The sequence below is a fragment of the Callospermophilus lateralis genome, chromosome 13 (genome assembly GCF_048772815.1).
Source record: "Callospermophilus lateralis isolate mCalLat2 chromosome 13, mCalLat2.hap1, whole genome shotgun sequence".
Taxonomy (NCBI): Eukaryota; Metazoa; Chordata; class Mammalia; order Rodentia; family Sciuridae; genus Callospermophilus; species Callospermophilus lateralis.
In genome coordinates, this window is record NC_135317.1 from 59921756 (window position 1) to 59943830 (window position 22075).

Genomic DNA, 22075 nt, shown 5'->3' on the forward strand with positions numbered 1-22075 from the left:
AGCACACCAAAGTGAGCAGACCTCTGGATAAAGAGTGCCCGAACAGAAGTACAAGACGCAGGAGGAAGAGACCTTCGGCTTTCGCTAGTTTCACAGAGACAATTTAGTCGCTTTTCCCTCATCAATTATGCATCTTCAGTGGAGACAGAAGGAGAGGAGAGATACAACGGAAAGAAGGAACAGCAGGAAGAGCTCATCCTCCTAATCACAAGTGATGTGCAGATGACACCTCTCCTTTACCTTGCTTGACAAAGAGCACCACCCCAGGATTCTCATAATAAAAACACATTTATTTTTCTTTTAACTACCAATGGGAACCTGCAAGCTTTAGGGAATCTGGGGATGTGGTCATAATCCCCATCATATGACAGAGAAGATAAGGAGTTAGAACCTAACAAAGAACATGAGAGGGAAAAAAGGAAATGTGTCATGGGGACAGGTGGCATCTCTGAGTGCCGGCCATCCTTCCTTTGCAAGACACACCAGTGCTCAAAATAGACCCTGGAATCCAGCTGCCTGCTCAGAGGACATGTCTATGGAATTTGTGCTCTTAGCAACATTTTCCACTCACACATCAACCCTGGGTTAGTTACGGGGCTGGTGGTTTCTGGCTTCCTTTGGGGCCTAGGCTGGGCTGGTGGCTGGACTAGAAGCAAAGGCTGGAAAAATACAGACAAGATCTTGATTCTTCACTAGAAGAGTTCTCCAGAGGTGCCTCGGGGCATTGCACCTGGGTGCACAGGAAAAGGAAAGCACAAGGAATAAAAGCAGAGAATCCGGAGAGGCCAGCAGGGGAAGGGGACGGTTCCCAGCTTGATCACACACCGTGGAGTGCAGACACTATCCAGGGAAATGACTGATGGGCAAGGAGCTGCCTTCCCTCACAAGGGAACCTCCTGCCCTCCCTGCAAGTCTGCCCAGCGGTGGGGCTGGACCACTTACCATTCAGCAGGTGCCACAGCTACTCAGGCACCTCCCTAGGCACCTCCCTTTAGGGACTCTGCCACCATGCACAGCCTCACAGACAAATCGCAGCATCTTCACATCCCAATTACACTGAAAACAAGCCTCAGAGGCCCTGGGGAATTGCACTTGCCCGATCAGGGAAGTAAATATAGCACATGCAAAGGAAAAGAATTCAGTGTCATCTTGGCCGAATGTCAGCTCTTTCACAGAGATATATCACCTCCACTCTTGCTCACAATCAAGTGCTCCTTCTTCCCTCGCTTTCACATCTATTCCTTAGAAAAAGACCAGCAGTCAGCTTGCAGCCTGCTTCAAACAGCTCCTGCTCCTTAATATCTGGCCACTCGGCCATCTCTAGGGTGGTGACACACACGAAAGGAATCTCAGCAGATGGTGACAGAACTTCCCTGTCATCACCCTAATTTCTTGTCCCTGGGTTTAAAACCACCTCCTGCCACCAATATACAAGTCTGAGGACAGCGATTTTTCATTTCTCTTGCTCCTCCACCCTTGCCCACTCTGGGTACAGACACTAATGAGCAGAGAATAGCTAGAACAGGAAGTGGGGATGCTGAGGGGTAAATAAATTATTCAGTGATCATAGGAACCAAAGAGAGACAAAGGGCTAGGAGAGTCTGGTAAGCTCTGAATCACCCAAAAGCATGCATGGCTTCTCCAGACTTGACACCAACATTCTTTGCAAAGAAAGGGCTTTTCTAAGCAGCGCTCTTCAAATTGACTCTCGGGGTAACTGTTGCTGAAGGGCTCGGAGCAGTGAGGAGTTCTGAGGCTGTCAGGGCTTCTCCACAGCACCAGAGCTAGAAGGGGCTTCTGCTGTCACAGGGCCCATCACCTTGCCTTACAAATGAGAAAAGCACAGCTCAAACAGAGGAGCACATGCCTGTGTCACAGGTAAGGTCCATCCAAGCATGTTTACACATGTAACAACAGCAAGAGGAAACAGAGGGTCCCAAGATAAGCACCAGGTATCATCACTTCAGTGGGATTTGAAGGAGGAAGGGGACACGGGGACCCCATCCAGGTCTCAATCTCATCATCATCAGAGAGCAGGGTTCTTAAATTTGAAAACCTGCTTACAGGGGAGCACTAGGCATCACCTATCAGTTCCCCATGGAAGACAGAGCTTGAAGGCCAACAGCACTTGTGGTCCCTTCCAGTCCCCTGGACGTCTTGCTGGGAAGGGAGAAGCTATTCATGAATCCATCTTCTTATTGGGGAAAGAAAATTCACAGCTCTAACAAGTAGGAGAGTTCATTTTCTGTGCAACACAGTCAGGATCGCCCCACCATAGTGAGAGATATATATCATCTTGAGGATGTCAGGAAGCCCCAAGTCAAAAGGGAACCTGGTATGTAAGAAGCAAATTATGAAAAACTTCCTGAAAGAGGAGGGAAATTAGAAATAATGGATTGTTGGAAAACAGAAATGCAAATGAAGGAAATAATGACATGCCAAAGGTACAGACGTGGGACCAAATTGTACAAGGTGATGAACTTTATTTAATGTGGGATCTGGGAAAAGGTTAATGAGAGAAAAAGACAGGAAAAACCTATGGAATGTGAAAGATCCCCTGGCTGATGCTTCCTGAAGCTTCCAAATGCTGCTGTATGTTCAAATCACTTGGGAGCTAACGATTCAGAGTCCTTGACCCACTCAAGGCCTAAGAAAGGATGTCTAGGGACCAGTCGGCTATGAGGACCACTAACCATGACACCCCTCCTTTACAGAGCAGGAAACTGAGGCCCAGTAAGTTAGAGCAGGGCTGGTCAAATCAGGATACAACAAAACAGAGGGAGGTTCTTCAGCCTAAATTCAGAATGTCACGCCTAAACACAACATGGAAAATAAAAGAAGTCACTGGACTGACAGGACGTGTATCCTGGTGAGCTGGGCTTAGAGGTGGTCTTCATTTTGCAGAGTTTCCTGGAGGTCCCTGAAAAGGGTTGACCCTGTTCAGCCTGACAGCGAGCTGCATCAACCTTCTGTCCACGTCCTTTGCACCTCGGGAACCTCGTCCCCATCTCAACTCCTCACCAGCATCTTCAGCCGACACTGCCTTTCATCCAAAACATCTCTCAGATGTTCTCAGAGAACCCGGCACCCCCTGGACAGACTGTGAAGCCTTCCAAAGGTAGATCAGGTGCTCAGGAGCTCAGAGTCTAAGGTGCACTAGGCAGGCTAGCACTGCCCAGGCCCCAGTGTGTTGGCACCTTCCCACCAGCACGGCTGTTCTTCCAGATCTCATGACGTGGGCCTTTTCTTTCCTTTATTGTGAGGGCAGGAAATCTTTAGTTGTGCTCAGAAGCAGGGTTTCTATCTTGGAGACTGTATAAACAGGAAATGATACTTGCTTAATTTTTCTTTCTTCTTCATCCATTTGAGAAACATTGAAGCCACAAGCAAATCTGACTGTCCTCCACAAGGCGAGGGTCACAGGTGCCGCTGGCAAAGAGGGGGAGTCAGAGGAAATAGGGGTGCAGATGGAGAATGTCAACGGACCACAGGGATCACAGATAGGCTAGAAAGGGCCTCTGAGGGACCACCAGAGAACACAGCACCCCAGCTCTTTTGGCTGAAAGGTTGGTGATGACACAATGGCAATATGAGCAATAAGACCCCAACTGATCCCTTGGTGACAAGCCAACCATGACCTCGCACATGATCTCATGTCCTTTAACACTGTACTGAGTCAGATGACACTATGACACAGGGGGAAAGGGTGTGGCTTCCTTGATGATTTATAAAGACCTTCTAAAGGGGTGGGTGGCAGGTTAAGCCAGTCAAGGCAGGAGAGAAGGTGACACCCAACTCAGAACACTGGGAGAGGGAAGCAACTGTTTCGCCCCTTGCTTGAGAGTTATAGTCATTTCAGGGAAGGGCGAACAGGCTTGTCATGTCCGGTGATTTGGAGCCACACATCCAGGTGTAGCATGTTCTCTGTCTCAAACTCTGAATGAAGACTACAAGTATGTATGAGTCCTTTTAGATGAAACCTGTTCAGAGAGAAAGCATCTCTCAGAAGTAATTAGATGAGATAGATAGATAGATAGATAGAATAAATAAATGTAGCATTTAGAACAACCCTGTAATTAACATCTTCCCTGAAGCTATGCACTACCTTCAGCATAGAGATTGGCCAAATATTCTATGCCTATCTGATTTTGTCACTCAATTTTCTCGTTCTCTTTAGCCCACATACAAAACAAACCAATGTCACAAAATCCAATTATGAGTTGTGGAGAAAGGAGGAATACTCGGTACACCCAGCTGTCAAGATCAAGTAGACACATTGGGACTCTTAATTTATGTTGCTATAAAACACAATAGGTTGGGTTGTCTGATGGAAACACCTAGTACTGGAAGAAGAACACTGATCTGGGATTTAAGGGAACTGAGAGTTCCCTTCTGGGTTCTGCCCTAAATAGGCTGTAACCTTAGCCAAGTCACTTTACCCCTGAGGTTAAAGTACCTTCATTTCCAAATGAGAAGATAGAGCCAGATGATCGTAGGGGTCAAGATTCTGGGACTGTACGACTGTATTACTCTATTCCCTTTCTTCGATGTCAGACAAATTATAACAAATCAGCAAATAGTAAACCAACCATGCTCCATTATTGGAAGGATGCTGGAAGCTGGGCCTGGTGGGCCAATGGGGAGCAATCTACACATGCCTGGCCGGGGGGCAGCCATAGCTGCTCCTGGTGGAGCCCTTGACCCCAGACTTTTTACTGTCTTGCATTTTGGTGCATTGCACTGATTTATTATTTTTTTTATTGCACAAAATGTTCCACTTGGTGTTCTGACTTAAAAAAGGGAAAACTGAAGGAGTAAGTGGACTAAGAAATGGCTGTTTATGTTGTAGGCAGTGGGCAGCGGGCAGCTGGCTATGCTAGGACATCTGGGTCCGCATTCCCATCCCAGACCCAGGCACTTTATTGTTGACCCTGTAGCTCAGCAGAACGCACTTCCTGAAAAGGCCAGGCTGCTTTCTAGAGTCATTTCTCTCTTGGCTCTAATCATCTTGCCACACCAAACTTCCTCTGGCTCCTTCATACCCCTCCTAGATTGGCAAGGACGAACTGAGTTTAATGAAGGTGCCAGGGAGCAGACAGCAGAGCTCTGAGCCATAACATCACCTCTCCCCTCGGGACACAACTGACGCTGCCTCCCATTTACAGAGCAAAATAACTTCCTCCATACGGTGGCGGAAGTTGCCAACTTTGCTAATTACAAGAGAGTAGCCCCTGTGGGGAATGCAGGAAAACATACCAAGTGGCACAGACAGCGCTCCTTGTCCCTGGCTCTGTGTGACGTAGGGGATTGAAACTGAGCACATCTGCTCCACCCAGGCTACATGGGGGGCGATGGTGGGGTCAAAGAGGAAGCGAACAAGAAGGGGAAAAGGAAGATCTGGGTTTCACTTTACCATTTTTCTTCCAGAACTTGGGGCTGAATGGGCTGGGGGACACCAAAATTGGTAAGAAAACTTTTTTCTTATTCTTTTTTTTTTTTAATTGTTGATGGGCCTTTATTTTATTCATTTATTTATATGTGATGCTGAAAATCAAACCCAGTGCCTCACACATATAAGGCAAGCCCTCTACCACTGAGCCAGCCCCCTTTCTTATTCTTGACTCACTCGATGGTTGTTGTTTTCATCTAAGTGACCAGGTGTTTTGCTTAAGAACTGCGAAGCCCTCAATCCAAGTGGACTCCAAAACCTGAAGGCTCAGAAGGAAAGACGTGCACTGCTAGGGTTTGGATAGGAGGTGTCCCCCAAAGCTCCTGTTACTGCAGGAATACTCAGAGGTGAAATGATTGGATTGACAGCTGAACCTAATCAGTCCATCCTAGTTTGAATGAATGGATTGAGTGGTAGCTGAAGGGAAGGGGGACATAGCTGGAGGAGGCGGGTCACAGGGGTCATTCCGTAGAAAGGTTCATCTTCCCATAGTCCCTTCTCTTCATTTCTCTCTCCTCCCCCCCACCTCTCTCTCTCCACCCCCCCCCCACATCGCACTCTCTTTCCCTATCCACCCCCACCTCTCTTTTCCTGCTTCCTGACCCTGCCTGCCTTGATTGAAGCAGCTTTCCTGCACTGGGCCCTTCTGCCCTGATGTGCCGCCTCACCTTGGGACCAGAGCAATGGACTAAGACCTCTGAAACCGTGAACCCCAAATAAACCTTTTCTCTCCTAAGTTATTTTGTCAGGTATTTAGTCACAGCAACACAAAAACGGACTACAGAACGTGCAAAAGTGTGCCTCACTGCCTCCACAGCCAGGAAGTTTTAATGATGAGAAGTTGGAAACCGTACACTGAGGGGCAGAGGGCAATCGTTGCCCTATGGGGAAGCATAGTCAGGGCCATCAGTCCAGTAAATCAGTCCTCCTGGCCAGAACATAGCTGGTTATCAAGTGAAGAATGAAGATATTGAATAAGTTTTTTTTTTTTCTGCCACTCATGTGAGTGTTGAACATCAAAGGGCAACAAGATGTTCACCTTGGCTTTAGAGAAAAGCGTTTCTCCACATGTAGATGAGGTAACAGCCTAAAAAAGTTACACCAAAGAGCCCAGGGAGTGACTATCTGGCACTTCCTGGTCACCTCCTCTATGCCCCATTCCAACACCAGCCTGATTTTCTCTGGAGACTTCTCTCTTCTCCTTTAAATGCTGCCCTGCTGGGAGGGTAGCCCAGTGGCCTCTCCTTCCACTGGGGAAGCCTCCAGGGGGGCCTGCAGATCCTGCCATAGTTAGCCGCTGGGTGGCTCCAACCCATGCTCAACCTGCAAGACTCTCTCCTTCAGGGGTGATGCAAGGGCAGCGACTAAATCTAGTTATTCCGTTGTTTTGAGTCTAATTTCTAGACTTCCGTCCATTCTGTAAGCACTCTGCTTCCCTTTCTGGAAATCCTTTTCCTTTTCCTTTTTTTTTTTTTTTTTCCTTAAGGAGGCTGGGCTGACTTGATTTCTAAGAACCCTAATTCCCTATACAGAATCCTGATCTTAAATACCCAGAGAGGAAAAGAAAAAACACAATAGGAGGAAGAGAAGCAGGAGACGCAGGTAGCGAGCACTGGAAGAACCAGAGAATTCCAGAACTGGATAGGAGCGTAGAGACCACTCTGTCCAGCTCCTTCATCTCACACATAAGAAAACAAAAGACCCAGGAGGGCTGGCGTTGTGCCTCAGTGGTAGAGTGCTCCCCTCGTGTGGGGAAGGCACTGGGTTTGATTCTCAGCACCACATAAAAATAAAATGTCCATCTAAAACTAAAAATATACATTTAAAAAAAAAAAAAGACCCAGGAGATGCAGACTTGGCTAAAGCCGTGGGGAGCTTTGCTGTGAGTGCCCCATTAGCCACCAGTCCCTTTCCAGGGCATGACTTTTGGTTCTAAAACTGCCAATCAATGAGAGAAAAGGATGTCAAGATGGAAGACATTTTCCGCCAGTCAGCACATATGCTTTGTTGGCCTCAGCTCAATTCCCTATCACTCTCCAGAAATGCCAAGAAAAATTATCCCAGGCTAAGTCACGGTCCAGAAATGACGGAGTGGCTTTAATTCTACCGCATCTGGTTCATATCCAAACTCCAGATAATGATTCTACTTGCTCTAAGAGACCATCTCTCCACACCCACCGCCATTTACACATGCCGTCTCCGTGGCTTTTACAATCTGTCTCCCGCCTTACCTCCCACTCCAACATCATGAAATGGCCAACGCCAGTTTGATGGCACCACAATTCAAAACCCCCATCGAATAAGAACTTCCACTCCCCACCCAATGGCCTGCTGATGACATGGGACAATGAGAACAAAGAAGTCCTGCTCAAGAATTCAGCCAGCCCATGAACTCACTGTAGCAGAATGTAACCTGTACCATGTCCCAGTGTCCAGAGAGAAAGGAAAGAAATGGGAAAAAGGATCATCCAGAGATGGGTTCAGCATGGAATCTGGAAACTGTTGGCACAAATGGATTCTCTTGGGTCTGGTCACTGTGCAGGTTTATAGTCTGTAGCACCTCTGGGTAGACAGAGGCACCAACATCACCTTCAGGTCCACATGCACCCACATTCAAACTGGATCCCTGTTTGTGACACTCTCGAGGACAGGTCATTTGGGGGTCTTCTGCGGTGCAAAGTAGTACCCCCAGAGCCCAACTCCCCACACAGCAATCCCCTAAAATCCTGGCTCTAGACTTCTCAATCCCTATTTCCCAATCTTGGCATTCCAAGTGACTAGCTAAATATTTTAACTATTTCCATACCCACAACCTTTAAAAGCAGTTGCTAATTCCTTTTCTGAATAAGGTTCACAGAACTCATTTGAATAATTTTTTTAATCCAAGATACAAATGTCTCTATTATATAGGGGGCCATCTGGGCTGCCACCACTAGCTGGCTATGTTGCTATCAACTCTTTTTTTAGAGTTCATGAATCAGTTGCCAATAAGAAAAAAAAAAAAAAGAAGAAGAAGAAGAAAAAGAAGAAGGAATTAGTGCCAAGACTCTGCTTCCTCCCCTGCATTTTTCCCCAGCAGGAGAACTGGATCCTATAGTCAAAATGGACCATGTGAACACAAAAACAGAAAAGATACCTACGACTGATGCTCTGGAAATGTCAGCCCACGGTTCTAGACGCCATGGAGGTGGGAGGTGGTAGCAACTTACTTTCCAGCCCGGGAGCCCACCAGCTGGGCTAAGTAACACTGTGCAGCCTCTGTCAGATCTAAGACACATGCACAGGAGAAGGAATAAAAGGAGGTCAAGGCAAGGGAGAAAAAAGAAATAAGACAGAAATGGAGAAAGAGATTGAAATAGAAAGCCAAGGCCTGGAGTCCCTAATTCCAGGACTCACCAATAACCACAGACTCCTCCTGAACCAGCCACAGCCCAGAGGACCTGGGGGGGGCCACTGTGGGGAGCTGAACTCTGGCATGACATTGCTGGAGAGAGAAGGGCAATGATACAAACAGGAAGCCATTTACACACTCCATCTCCATGGGTCTTCTCTCACTGGGAGGAAAGGGGTTCAAAGAAAGGGGATCAGGGGTTCATTCAGTCATACCCACATCCTGAGCAAGAACACTTTTATGTACGCTGCAAAGGATCAGCTCCATTACAGCTGAACAGCCGCCTAAAAGGGCAGTTTTAGGTGCTGGTCACACTCAGGGACAGACACTATGCAAATACAGGCCGGAGCTCTCAGCTGCAAGCCTCTGGGTGCTGAGAGGCAAATGCTAGTTGAGCAAATGAATGTGGCTGGATTGCTCCTGCTGAGACACTCAACCCAAACTGTGGTGACAACAATGAGTCCATAAGGCTTCCCTACCTTCCATCCCCACAACCCACCTTTATCCCAGGAGAGGGGAGAAAACAGGGTAAGTGTGGGGTTTGCATTGCTATGAATTTTTGTGTGTGTGTGTGTGTCTAAGAAAGAGAAAAAAATTTACCTTTTACAAATCTGCATTTTATTTTTAAAAGCTACTTTTGGGACTTAAGACAGCTTAAGGAAACTAGAAATGAAGTCATCCTCTAAACTGTCTCCCAGCAAGCTGACAACCTGCTTCATTCCCCTGTTCCCAACAGTCCTCAATTCAGGGGGAAAAAACGGAAGTGTGAAGCTTTGGCTCCTCTGCAGCCCACATAAGGATGCCTGGCCCACCCCTGACTGCCAAGGACATATTAGATCTCTGCACTGATTTAAGATCCAAAATGCAAATTAGGTTTTAATAAATAATAAAACAAATTCTTTGGCAAGATATGCTTTTTTTTTTTCTCCCTAACCAGGGATTAAACCCAGGTGCACTTAACCACTGAGCCACCTCCTCAGCCTAAGTTGCTGAAGCTGGCTTTGAACTTGTGATCCTCCTGCCTCAGCCTTCTGAGTTCCTGAGATTAAAGGTGTGCACCACCATGCTCTGCACCCTTTATTCTTAATAGCAGATACATTTCTCAGTTCTTACACACCCCGAATGCTCTCAGCCCTAAAATTATGGAAAACTGCTAAATCTCTGCCTGATGAAATTCCCTGGCAAAGCCCAAGAGTTGTCTTTGGTAAAATCTCCCTTTAAGGACCATTTATAACTTCTAACAACTAGAGTGTAATGCTAAGACTTAAAGATTCTGTTTTATTCACTTAAAATATTTCAAGATTCCAAGCAATGTAACAAAACAGACCAGATACAAGCGAATGTCTAAATCTGAAATGTCTGAGGCATCCTAGAGAGGAAGGCTAACGAGGTAGCACCTGCCACGGGCCAGAGGGTCGAGAAAAAGGAGAGAGTGGGTGAAACAGAGACTGAGGACCAAGAGAGCATCTGCTTGTATAATTAGAAGAGCCACAAAAAAAAAAAAAAAAAAAAAAAAAAAAAAAGTTAAACATAGAATTACCATTTGATCTTGCACTTCTACCTCTGGGTATTACACAAAAGAAGTGCTAGCAGGACCTCAACAGGTGTGTGTCTATCATGTTTGTAACACCATCATTCACAGTGGCCAAAAGATGAAAGTGACTCAATTGTATTTAGTCAGGGTTCTCCAGAGAAGCAGAACAAATAGAATACTATAATTATTGTGCTCTGTGCGTGTAAACTTATATTTATATATAATTATGAGGGGAGTTATTGGATTGGGCTACATGATCAGAGGCTGAATAGTCCCACAACAACCGTCTGCAGCCTGGAGAGCCAAGGAAACCAGTAACTGCTCGGTCCAAGAGCTTGGAAGCCCTAGGAAAACAGGGAACGATGATGCAGCCCCAGTCTGAAGATATGGCTTGGAAGCCTCCTGGAAAGTCACTGGTGCAAGTTCACATTCAAAGGCTGAAGAATCTAGAGTTTGAGATCCATGGCCAATGGCAGCAGCAAAAAGAAAGAAAATGCACCTGTTCAAGAAGAGTTGAGCATACACATGTGCAAGCTTCTCCCTTTTTCCAGTTTCGGTTCCATTTGAGCCCCCAGGCTATTGAATGGTGCTATCCCTATTCAGGGAAGGTCTTCCACTCACTGACCCAAATGCCAATCATCTCTGGGAACACCCTTAAAGACTCATCCATAGGAGTGATTTACCAATATTCTAGGCATCTCTACAGACCCACCCGTAAGCATGAAATAAACCATACACAGAAGGAAAAATACGGTGCAATTCCATTTATATATGGTATCTAGTGTAGTCAAATTCACAGAAAGTAAAATGGCAGTTGCCAGTGCTGAAGGGAAATGGGAAATTATTGTTTCATGGGGACAGAGCTTCAGTCTGGGAAGATGAAAACATTTTGGAAATTGGTGGTGGTAATGGCTGCACAACACATCAAAGTACCTAATGTCGCTGAAGCTTGATAATTGTGAAGACAGGGGTCGTGGTAGAGCACTCGCCTCACACGAGTGTGAGGCATTGGGTTCAATCCTCAGCACCACATAAAATAAAATAAAGGTATGGTGTCCATCTACCTAGAAAAATATTCTTTTTAAATTGTGAAGACAGTTAATTAATGGCATGTTATGCACATTTTGCAACAATAAAATCAACCAATTAAAAATTAAGGAGGGAGAGAGAGCTCAATGTAGAAACCTCGGGACTAGGTAAGATCCCTTTCTCTTGCCACAGGAACTCAGAAAAAAAATGAGCAAAGGATAGCAGCACAATAGAATGACAGAAAACGGGTGACAAGATAGCCTGAGTCTAGACCTGGACTAGATTAATTAAATAATGGGGGCTGAGCGGAATTACATACTGAATTAATGGCTGTTCAAGTTCTAGAGACAAAGGTAAAATAGCCAGTCCCTGTCCTTTAATATGCCTGCGTGTGACTGAGGCCCTTACCAACCCTTCAGCCACTGTAATTTAATTTTTAAGACACTGGCCTCAGAGAGTCATTGGTGATGGAAGATTCTGGTCTCAAAGACCCCATTACAGGCAGGAGTGCCAAGGCCTGAAGTGACATCCACAGCCCACAGAGAGCCCTGGAAGGAGAAGTCGCTATCTCTGACAATGGCATCCTGGGCCTCTGAGCCTCATATCAGACTGACACATGGGTTGACTCTCCTTCCGTAGTCACAGGGAGGATGGCAAAAGCAGCTCTCCGCTGCCAAGAGTCACGGTGCACACAGTACCCTGCCAGACAGCCTGCCCCAGCAGGGCCAATTGCCAGACACTGCTCCTGCAGGGGGCCACCACTGTCCCCAAAGCTACAGCCTCCCTCTTTTCTTTGGATGAATGAGACCCATAGCTTGTGGGTTCACAAACCAAATGAAGCTGCCAAAGAGGTGACTTTCACTCCTTTCATGGGAAATCTGAGAGCAGCCAGTCATCAGTCAGCCGTGTGCTCAGTATGCAGTCACTGTGTCCCCTAAATTCCATCAATGCATAAATTGAACCATATGGACCCTGCTTTCCATCAGCTTCCACTTCACTTAGAGAGCTCAGGGGCATGCTTAGGAATGTTCATGGGGATGCAGGTTCAATGTGTAGAAGTGCTTGTGAGCTGCACAGGCTTGTCACGTCATAGGAGCTTGCGACAGGCTAAAGTGAGCATTGCTAATGATGTGATTAGAGCTATCCAGTGAAAGAATGTGGAGGATTTAAGTCCAAGGTGAAGACGATTTTCCTTTTGGCAAGAGGAATAAACCAACACATCCAAGGAGAAATAAAGTCTACCTGTGATACTGGGACCAGAGATGGAGAATAACAGAAGATTGACTGCATGAGTAGGTTGATGGTGCAATGCAATTGGCCTCCAACCCCCAACTGAGGGTTTGGACATTATCCAACAGGCAATTTCATCAACCCCATGAGAACCAAGCTTAGTCCCCAATCCCCATGCACGGTAGCAGCCTCATCCTTATCAAGATTCTCAAGTCTTTTAATGCCTTCGACACCAGCAGTGCACACAGAAATATTGGTGGCCTCATTACAGTCTGTCAACCTGCTCTTGATTCAGATATCTTTTTTTAGTTGTTTAACATTTTGGCTGTATTTTAGCATATGCAAGAAAGTCTCATGTTTGCCTCTCTTTCTATGCCAAATTAAAAATATTTTCCAGCCTCCTCATTAAGTTTTGCATTGGTGTCTGAGAACTATTCAGGATTGTTGTGACCAGGTAAGTCTGTTTAACTATTCATTTGGGTTAGTTACAGTATATTAGCCAGAGCCTGAATTTATTTATTCTATAACTCTCCAACCATCACGCCACTCAGCAGTTTCTGTCCTCTTCAAGCATATGGTCTAAGCACAGACACAAATACAATTATATGTGACCAGTGCAACCATGGGATGCAAACTAGGAGACAGGAGACATGGACAGGGGCTCAGATATCAAAGGAGGGTGGAGCTTCCTAGGTGACATAAGACTAGAGCAGAATCAGTCCAGTAAAAAATAAAATTAAAAAGGGCTGGGCAGATAGCACTCCCGGGAAAGAGAAGAGCCCACTTGGGAATTACCTGGAATACAGAAGAGGTCAAATGAGGCTCAAGAACTAACTGGGACTTGGTCCTGCCACCCTCTAACCTTAGTAGGAAGTTAGAATTTTCAGTCTGGGAATGATGTGCAGAGATTCTTTCAGTAAGATCTCTCTCCATGGTTATGGGGGTGGTGAGATGATAACCAAAGAGCCCAATTTATAAAGGACTATAATCTGAGAAAGAACAAACACGAGCCTGAACCAAGGCATGGCCATGAGGCATAGGAGACAGATATGACTATTGTTCTAGTCTGGATGTTGAACATCCCCCAAAGGTCCAAGTGTTAAAGGCTTGATCCCCAGCTTGGCACTGTCGGGAGGTGGTGGTGCCTTTAGAAGGGAAGTCATTAGGTCACTATGGCATGCCCTCAAAGGAAACTGTACAACCCCAGTCTCTCATTCTTCCTCCTTTTTGCTTCCTGGCTGATGAGGTGAGCTGTTTTGCTCCATCACATGGTCCCACCACGGTGTGCTGCCTAGAGAGAGGCCTAAGGCCATATGGGGCCACTGGACCATGGACTGGAACCTTCAGAACCATAAACCAAAATAAACCTTTTCTCTTCATAAGTTCAGTATCTCAGATGTTTTGTTATAACAACAGAAATTGACTAAAGCTACTGCTAACTAGGGAAAAATTGGACAGACAGAACAGAGAGAGTCTCTAGGTGAGAACTGATCCACAGAGACTACAAGCAAGGAGAACACATAGACAAGTTCAGTGTGGAACCAACTGTGGGGGTTGGGGAACATCTATGTTGGAGACTGTTCTCCAGGAGGCAGAAGAAAAAGAACCCATCAAAGCAAAATGCTCAGAAACGGGCAAGGAACACAAGGCAGGGTCCCAGGAACAACAGGGAGACACAGGAGGACCTGGACAACAGGGTCAAAGCCACAGACAGATCCATTCAAGATGAGCACTAACTGATACCTGAAGTTTGCCCAGCAGACAAATGCTGGTGCCCTTATCAAGCACAGGAGTCAGAAATGAAAAGTACCTTAGAGAAATAGATAAGTACACGTGGAAAATACTGGTATTTGACCAGTTCTAGGTGGTGGATGCAGAAGGCTTGGTTACATGATTATTCCCCACAGTCGTCCATGTGTCCCCTAGAAAAATATAAAGAGAGAATAGGAGGCAGGATGTGGCAAAACCTGAGGGGCTGAGCAGCATCAGGAAGCCTGGGGGACAAAGGGCTTGTCTTTAAGCTCAGAGGCACTGGCTGATGGAGGAGGGAGGACCGATGAAGGGCAGGAGCTAAAGACACAGGAGACAGGGAAAAGTGATGGAGCATTGTCCCAAGAGGACTTAGCCTCAGACAGGGAGACACCACTGCCTCTAAGTCTGGAAAAGAAAGAGAAATGATTTGTAACATAATTGGAGAAGTTCAGGGAAGGGCTGGTGCTGGGGTTTGACTGTTGTCCCCAAAACTCTTGTTGACATTTAAGTCATCATGATGGGAGTAAGAAGTATTAAGAGGAAAGACCTTTAGGAGGTGATTAGTCAGTGGGGCACCACCCTCATGAATTGATTAAAGTCTGTTATCATGGGACGAAATTAGTTATCGTGGGAATGGTTATAAAAAGGAGTAGTTTGGGCCCCTTTTGCTCTCCACACACGATCTCTCATCATGCAATGCCCTCCTCCATGTTGTGAAGCAGCAACAAAGCCCTCAACCAGATGCAGCCCCTCAATCTTGGACTTCTAAGCCTCTAGAACTGTGAGCCAAATAAACTTCTTTTGTTTGTAAATTACCCAGCCGATGGGATTCTGTTCCAGCAGCAGAAAACAGACTAAAACAGCAGGGTAGTGAAGTGTCCCTGTCTGATAACCTATTTCTCCAAGAGTTGGAGGTGGAGTCATCTGCTCAGGGGAGGATAGGGGAGGGGATCTTGGGGAGCTTCTGGGGCTCTAAGAAAATGACAAAGATCCAGAAGGAAATAATGGAAGCTGGAGAAACTGATCTAGATCATGCTGGTGCGTTATGAAGCAGTGCCAAGGACTAGCTGAGGTTGAACCATGCTTTCACCTGGGCGCCAGATGCTCTCAGGCAGCTGGGGTGAGAGCAGAGGGGGAAAGGAGTGAACTTCTGTGATTGACGCCTTCTAGGGTGGGAGCAACAGGGGATAGGGGGCAGAGCAGTTGAGAGCAGCAGTAAGAGCCTAGTAGATGATGAGCTCTGACAGCATCTGGCAAGAACAAAACAGAATCCTCGAGAAGAAAGGAAAAGGTGCAGCCAAAACAAGGGCAAAGGGCAGAGGCAGCGAAGCATGGGAGTGAGTGACTGAGGCTCACCGTGGAAAGGCAGGGCCAGGCTGTGATGAGGGGCTGCAGGACTGCAGGAGAGCCAGTAGTCACTGAGATGGGCCAGGTCACCAACAGCACCTAGGACGATGCCCAAGAACCAGGTGTGACTGCGAACAGGTGCAGAGTCCCTGGTGGATTCCCACAGAGGCAGATGATGGTGACAAGGAAGAGTGATAAGAGGACTATCCAGAGAACATACTAAAGGAGATTGAAGCCACGGAGGGATTTGTTTGCAGACTGGCTGGGAAGAAAATCAGGAGCAGAAAACAAGTTCAGAGAAGAAATCATAGAACCATGTGAATATACAGAGCAGAAAGGTGGTGGCAGACCAACAGGGTGGACAGGACAGCGGTGATGTCAGGCCCAGCTTTAGGGTTGGTATAGGTGGAAGTTCTAATTACCTGGCCACGGCTCACAACACTCACTGCCTTTTGGCTGTGTTCAGAGACTCTAAAGTCAAAGAGAAGTTGCTTTGGTGCCTCTGCAACATCCCACGCTAATAAGGCCTGGAAACCTCAGCAAATGGCTGGTCTGGGGCCCAGTGCTGGCTTTTTTTCACATGGTCTCTGAATCCTACATCCTCTCTTCTCTTTCAACATGACTGTGATGGAAACACAATGGTGACCTTGGTCTCCTTTCCCAGGGTCAGTTACAGAAAATGGCCAGCCAATATCTCAATGCAAGTGAGGGTAAGGTGACTTTATCAATACAGACATTACACCTTAAAGGAGGTGCTGTGCAGGTACGGCCAGCACCTCTCCCCAAGCTGTTCCCCTGAGGGAAAACTCACTCCACTGCCATCAAGGAGAACCCTGTACCCACTGGTATTGGTCATTCTTCGTTGCAGCAATTATAGCTTCTAAAGTTTCAAAGTGTCAGGGGACAGAGAAAAATGCTTGTGCCCAGGGGCTGGGGTTGTAGATCAATGGCAGAGCACTTGCCTAGCATGTGTGAGGCACTGGGTTGGATCCTCAGCACCACATATAAATAAATAAAGAATAAAGGTACATCAACAAGTAAAAAATATTTTAAAAAATTTAAAAAAAATGCTTGTGCCCAAACTTCTTAGGAAGTAGTCCCTGAGAACTGGCCAGAAGTCAAATCAGATGTGAGTTACTATTTCTGCCAGAAAAGTACCCATCAGGAAGGGCTCAAGAATTTGTTCTACAAGTATTTACCAAGCATCCTGTACATGTCAGGCACTGTTCTGGGCTCTGAAGAAACATGGATGAAGCAGCAAAGATCCCTACTCTCCTGGACCTTCCTCCCCTCTCTAGCTAAGAGGAGATGAAGAAGGATGGGGCTGGGAGTGGCAGGAGAGGGGGGCAGGACAGGCTGGAGTTGCAAACATGACTTCTGAAGGTGAGATGGCAGTAGTGCAAACAGAACAAAAAAAGGAGACCTGGCAAAGAGCTAAGAACCCTATCTGAGTAGGTCCAAGCAGTGTTTTTAAAAAGAAGGCTATTGGGCGACCCTTACTGGGTACCCTCTCACCTATAGGAGTTCTGTTGCTATTCACACTTGAATAAATCTTACTCTTACATTCATGGAAGGAAGGAAGGAAGGAAGGAAAGAGGAAGGTTACAGTCAACCCCAAGCATCCTACTATTACACATAAACCCATTTTTATTTCCAGATGGGTAATTTTGAGATACTGAGCCATTTACTTCGTTCCCAGAAGCTACATCAGTGACAGGCCAGAAATGACCAAAAAGTTATGCCATAAGACATTCTGTCTAGCAAAACGGCCTTTCCATAAATATGTATTTGTTATCGTCTTTCAGGGTCCATTAAAACTGTCCAAGCGCAGATCAGATGCTGCTGTGAATCCACAGAAACTTCAAGATGACATAATGCATCAAATCTTTCTAGGGAATATTATTGGGAATTTTATTTGTAAATAGTCAAAACTCAGACAATTTATATCAGAGTGCCTCCAGATACTAAAAAAAAAATCTTTTAAAAACTAAAAACCTATAATAAACAGTAACAAATCTTTGATCTTTTAAAGAATGGCTTCATCTGTGTTTATGTAATGAGACACTCTGCAAACGGGCTCCACCAAGCTGGAGCTAAGAAGATTCCTGTGAGTAAACACTGTTCATTTCATTTTGGCTGAAAACAGACAACACTTCACATCTGAAACCCTTTAGAACACTTTTTTTCGTTCTAAACATTCACATGCAATTTTTTAAATTACGCAAAAGATGCTTAATCCTTTCTGGATGGTAGGAGTAATAGTGATTTTGTTTCATCATATATCATTGTATTTTCAAAATTTGAGGCAATGAACCTGTGTATAATTTTATAGGCAAAAGCCTAATTTTCCTAAAAAAAAAAAGAAAGAAAGAAATAGAATATCTGATTTTTTTTTAAAAAAAAGGAATATATAGTGCTTAGTCTTGTTATAATTCCAATCAGAAATTCCAACTCTAAAATTTAATTAATTCAGGGGAAAAAAAGTAAGCCTTTAATCCAAAAAAAAAGTGTCTACAGTTGGAAAAAGGACGTGGACCTAAGAGTCTCACAGACTCTGTTTAAATCCCAGCTCCAATACTTAGCAACTGTGCCACCTTGGCAAGTGTCATTTCTCTGATCCATCATCCCTCATTTGTAAAATGTCAATCGTGAGGACTAAGGATTGCCTGGGAGGTAGGCAAAACCATGCGGGGGGAAAAAAGATTATTCTGCTTCTTCCAAATAAAACAGATGTACTCAAAGATGGTGGCAGATTTGAAATAATTTCATTTGAAAACAAACACAGATAAATTTTCAAGAAAAAAATAAGTCTTAAATGTACTTATGGCTGGCTACATCCATCCTTGCTTCTAGATTTCCAGTGGGAAGAAGGGAGAGGTAGAACAATTGTAGATACATCTAAGAGGGCCTCTATAAAGTGTAGGGCAGAGGTTGGATAAACAACATCCATTATTGCTCCTAAGTAGGTACATGCAAATAAGCAAGAAAATTCTTTCACCTTCCTATTGTACAATTCAAGTATGGGAGTGGGGCAAGCTTTCCAAATGTTGTATATTACGTGTCCAACTCTACTTGGGGTGTCAGTAGGCTGAACAATTTATAGAACTCATCACATTTATTCTTTACACAAGAGATGTGTAAAGAATATAAGAAGCAGGGCATGGTGAGGCACGCCTGTAATACCAGCAGCTCGGGAGGTTGAGACAAGAGGATCTCAAGTTCAAAGCCAGCCTCAGCAACAGTAAGGCATTAAGCAACTCAGTGAGACCCTGTCTCTAAATAAAACACAAAATAGGGCTTAGGGCTGGGGATGTGACTCAGTAGTCAAGTGCCCCTGAGTTCAATCCTTGGTACCAAAAAAAAAAAAAAAAAAAAAAAGAATATAAGAAGCTGGAGAGAAGATAAACACACAGTCCACCAACATAGAAACAACTCTGCTAAATTTTGGTTGAAATCACCACTGTATAACCAACATCCACAAACATGTAATGTGTGCCCTAAAATCAACATGTCTCTGACTTCCTCTTTCAGTGTTCAGGAACCAAATCAGCGTGGTAAGGTTTGAGTTGTTTTATTTACAGAGAAGGGAAGCCTAGAAAAGGAAGACATGAACCTCAGGAATTTTGTAGTCTAAATTCAAAGTGTACAAATGCTTTTTAAAAAACAGAAATCTTGGGCTGGGGCTGTAACTCAGTAGCAGAGTACTTGCCTAGGTACTGGGTTCGATCCTCAGCACCACATAAAAATAAATAAATAAAATAAAGGCATGCTGTCCATCTACAACTATAAAAAAAAAATTTAAAAAGAAAAAACAGAAATCTTGTCACTTCCATGAAAAATCTGGACAGGACCTGACTTGAGATTTGACTGCATCCAGCCATCCCTAGATTAGGGGTGCATGTTGGGAACTTTGAGAGTAGAGCCCAACCCAGGGTCACTGAAACACCATCGTTCAAATGTCTCTTAGTCAACAGCTGCACAAACCACCCACTTCATTAACCTGTTCTTGAATTATTTAGTGTTTCCCCAAGGGAGAAAAAATTATTCTTCCTCTTCTGCTTCAGGAGCTAGCTCAGAGAACTCCAAGCCTGAGAGAGTTGAGAGAGCTTCTGGTAACTGCCACCCTCTGGATACGACCAAACTGGAAACAGCAAGTGAAATATTAGCCTCCAAGAATGCAACTAATTCCCCAAATCCAAAGAAGCTGAAATTTTTTTCTTTAGAATACATGAGCAGAGGTTTGCTGAACCATTTAGGCATGGTCTATTCCATATCCTATTTTATTCTAAATTAGGTAAAGTTTCATTTTTCCTTAAAACAATCAACAACTTCAAGGTTTAATGACCTGCCAGAGAGTAAACCCAGCATTTCAGGGCAGAAAAAGAAAGGGTTCAAAATTCTCCCACTTCTGACTAGCAGGATTTTGTCTTTAATCAGTCCCTCAATTGCTGTGTGTGAGTCCTTCTGTCATCCCTAGATTGTCAAATCAACTAAATGGATTCACACAATTTGAGAAATGGGGGAAAGCTTAGAGATTATCCAGGTCAACTTTCTCACTTTACAGATATGGCAGGAAGCCAGCAAGCATCTCTCAAAAGGTTACATGGTTAGAAGACTTCCTCCACCCCAGGTTTCCCTCTGCACCCTGTCTCAGTGCCTTGTAGCAGGAGCTGCAGGAGCTGCTGCATTCTATTTTTAAGATAAACCCTCTCATACTAAAAACCACTCATACAAAACACCAGCATCTCACCACCCCACAATTTCCTTCAGGTCTTCATTTTGGGTCATCTTCCATTGCATGCAATCTCTTTGAGGCTCACCAGCTGGTGCCTCCAGGAACTGGTCTCAGAATCCATCCCTGTCATCTGGGCTTGCTGGTAGAGCCAGGCTATTAATGGTAGGTGCTCCTTCTAAAACACCTGACCTTGGCCTTTTTTCTTACCAACTTTCCTCAAAGAGAATGGGCAGTTTAACCAACCTTTGAGAAGGAAACTCTGAGAGTTCAGTGGACTTGCAAAACGTCCCACAGTCTATAAGACCAGATTCCTCAGTCCTGCTCACTCACCTCTTTACTTTTTCTCTTTGGGGGCTTCTGGTTCTCAACCCTCATCTCACCACCACCCCAGACCTGAAGACCCCATGACTCAAGACTGCCTTCAACCAGTTTAGTCCCTGAAAGGATGGCAAGAAACTCGTGTCTGCTGGGGAGTCCTGGGGTAAATCCTGCACCACTTAGGCATGACAGAACTTGCCAGGTGTGTCACCTGTGGGAAATCTCTGGGATCTTCAATGGTTGGGAACCCCAGCAGGACAGACCTCCCAGGCCTTATTCATCCTTTTCCTTCCCCAGTCTCCCTTGCCTCCTTTTGGTCCTCTTCGTTGCCTTCCCGCCGCCTTCCACAGTCACTTTGTTTCCCTCCCCTCCCCAGGCCGGCCTCTCCCTACTTCCTCGTACAAGGAGCTCCCATTGTATTTCCACTTCGTCTCCAATTATGTCTAAATGCAACCCACCACAGATGCTGACATTTTAAATGTTTAGTTGTTATAGTTACTTGACTAATTGCCAGGTCCGACGGAGGCACTTCTCCTTCCTCTCTCTCCCGCGGGCACGAAAGGAGAGGAGGAAGGAGTAGGCAGGATGGGGTGGTAGCTTCCCCCCTGCCAGGGACTCCCTGCTAGACCCTGGGGAGGGTGCGCTATCCTGGGGAGGGTGCGCTATCCCGGGCACCAAGATCCCTCTGCCTTCAGTTAGGGTACCGAGGGCGCGCCCCGCGTTGCTGCCCTCAGAGCCTCAGAATTCGGAGAACTGTCTCCTGCCCCGGGACATGGGATCTGCAGAGAGTAACACGCAGGTGTGCCTGGCTTGCTTCCCAGACCACCCACGCCGCTATGGGAAGAAAGTGAGGTGCAATCAGAAAAGGAGGTGGACAGGAGCGTGTGTGGGGCGAATGAAAAGAGTTAGAAACCGCTGCGGGTTACTCACGTGCCAGATGGCGAAGAAGATGAGCGCAGCGCAGAGCACCAGGGACAGCATGTAGCAGAAAGCGGCGAAAGTGAAGGCCATGGCCAAGGGACCCCAATCTCCCAAACACAAAGAAGCCCTAAAAGACGAATGCCCCCAGAGGGCCGCACTCCCTCAAACGGGGGAAGAACAGAGTCCCGTCTGCACACTCCCCTGGAGGCCAGTGGCTAGGGGTTGTCACCGCTAGCGGAGAGAGGCTTTAGGGTCAGCGAACAGGGATAGAATTCCCGCAGGCTCTGGAGACCTAAGACCCAGCCCACCCGCGAAGACAGGGAAAGGTGCGTAGAGAGTCCTTGGTGACAAGTGTCCCCAGTTCGAAGA

The 22075-nt window shown here is 45.8% G+C and overlaps 1 protein-coding gene across 4 annotated transcripts in view; it reads right to left on the reverse strand.

Annotated features, from left to right (window-relative positions):
* Cnih3 (cornichon family AMPA receptor auxiliary protein 3) overlaps nt 1–21796 on the reverse strand; it is a 108176-nt gene extending 86380 nt beyond the window's left edge. For all 4 annotated transcript variants that reach the window (XM_076831986.1, XM_076831987.1, XM_076831985.1 and 1 more), the window contains exon 1: nt 21716–21796. In XM_076831986.1, coding sequence (XP_076688101.1) covers nt 21716–21796 — 81 coding nt within the window. The remainder of the gene's footprint in view (nt 1–21715) is intronic.
* Between the last annotated feature and the right edge of the window lie 279 nt (nt 21797–22075).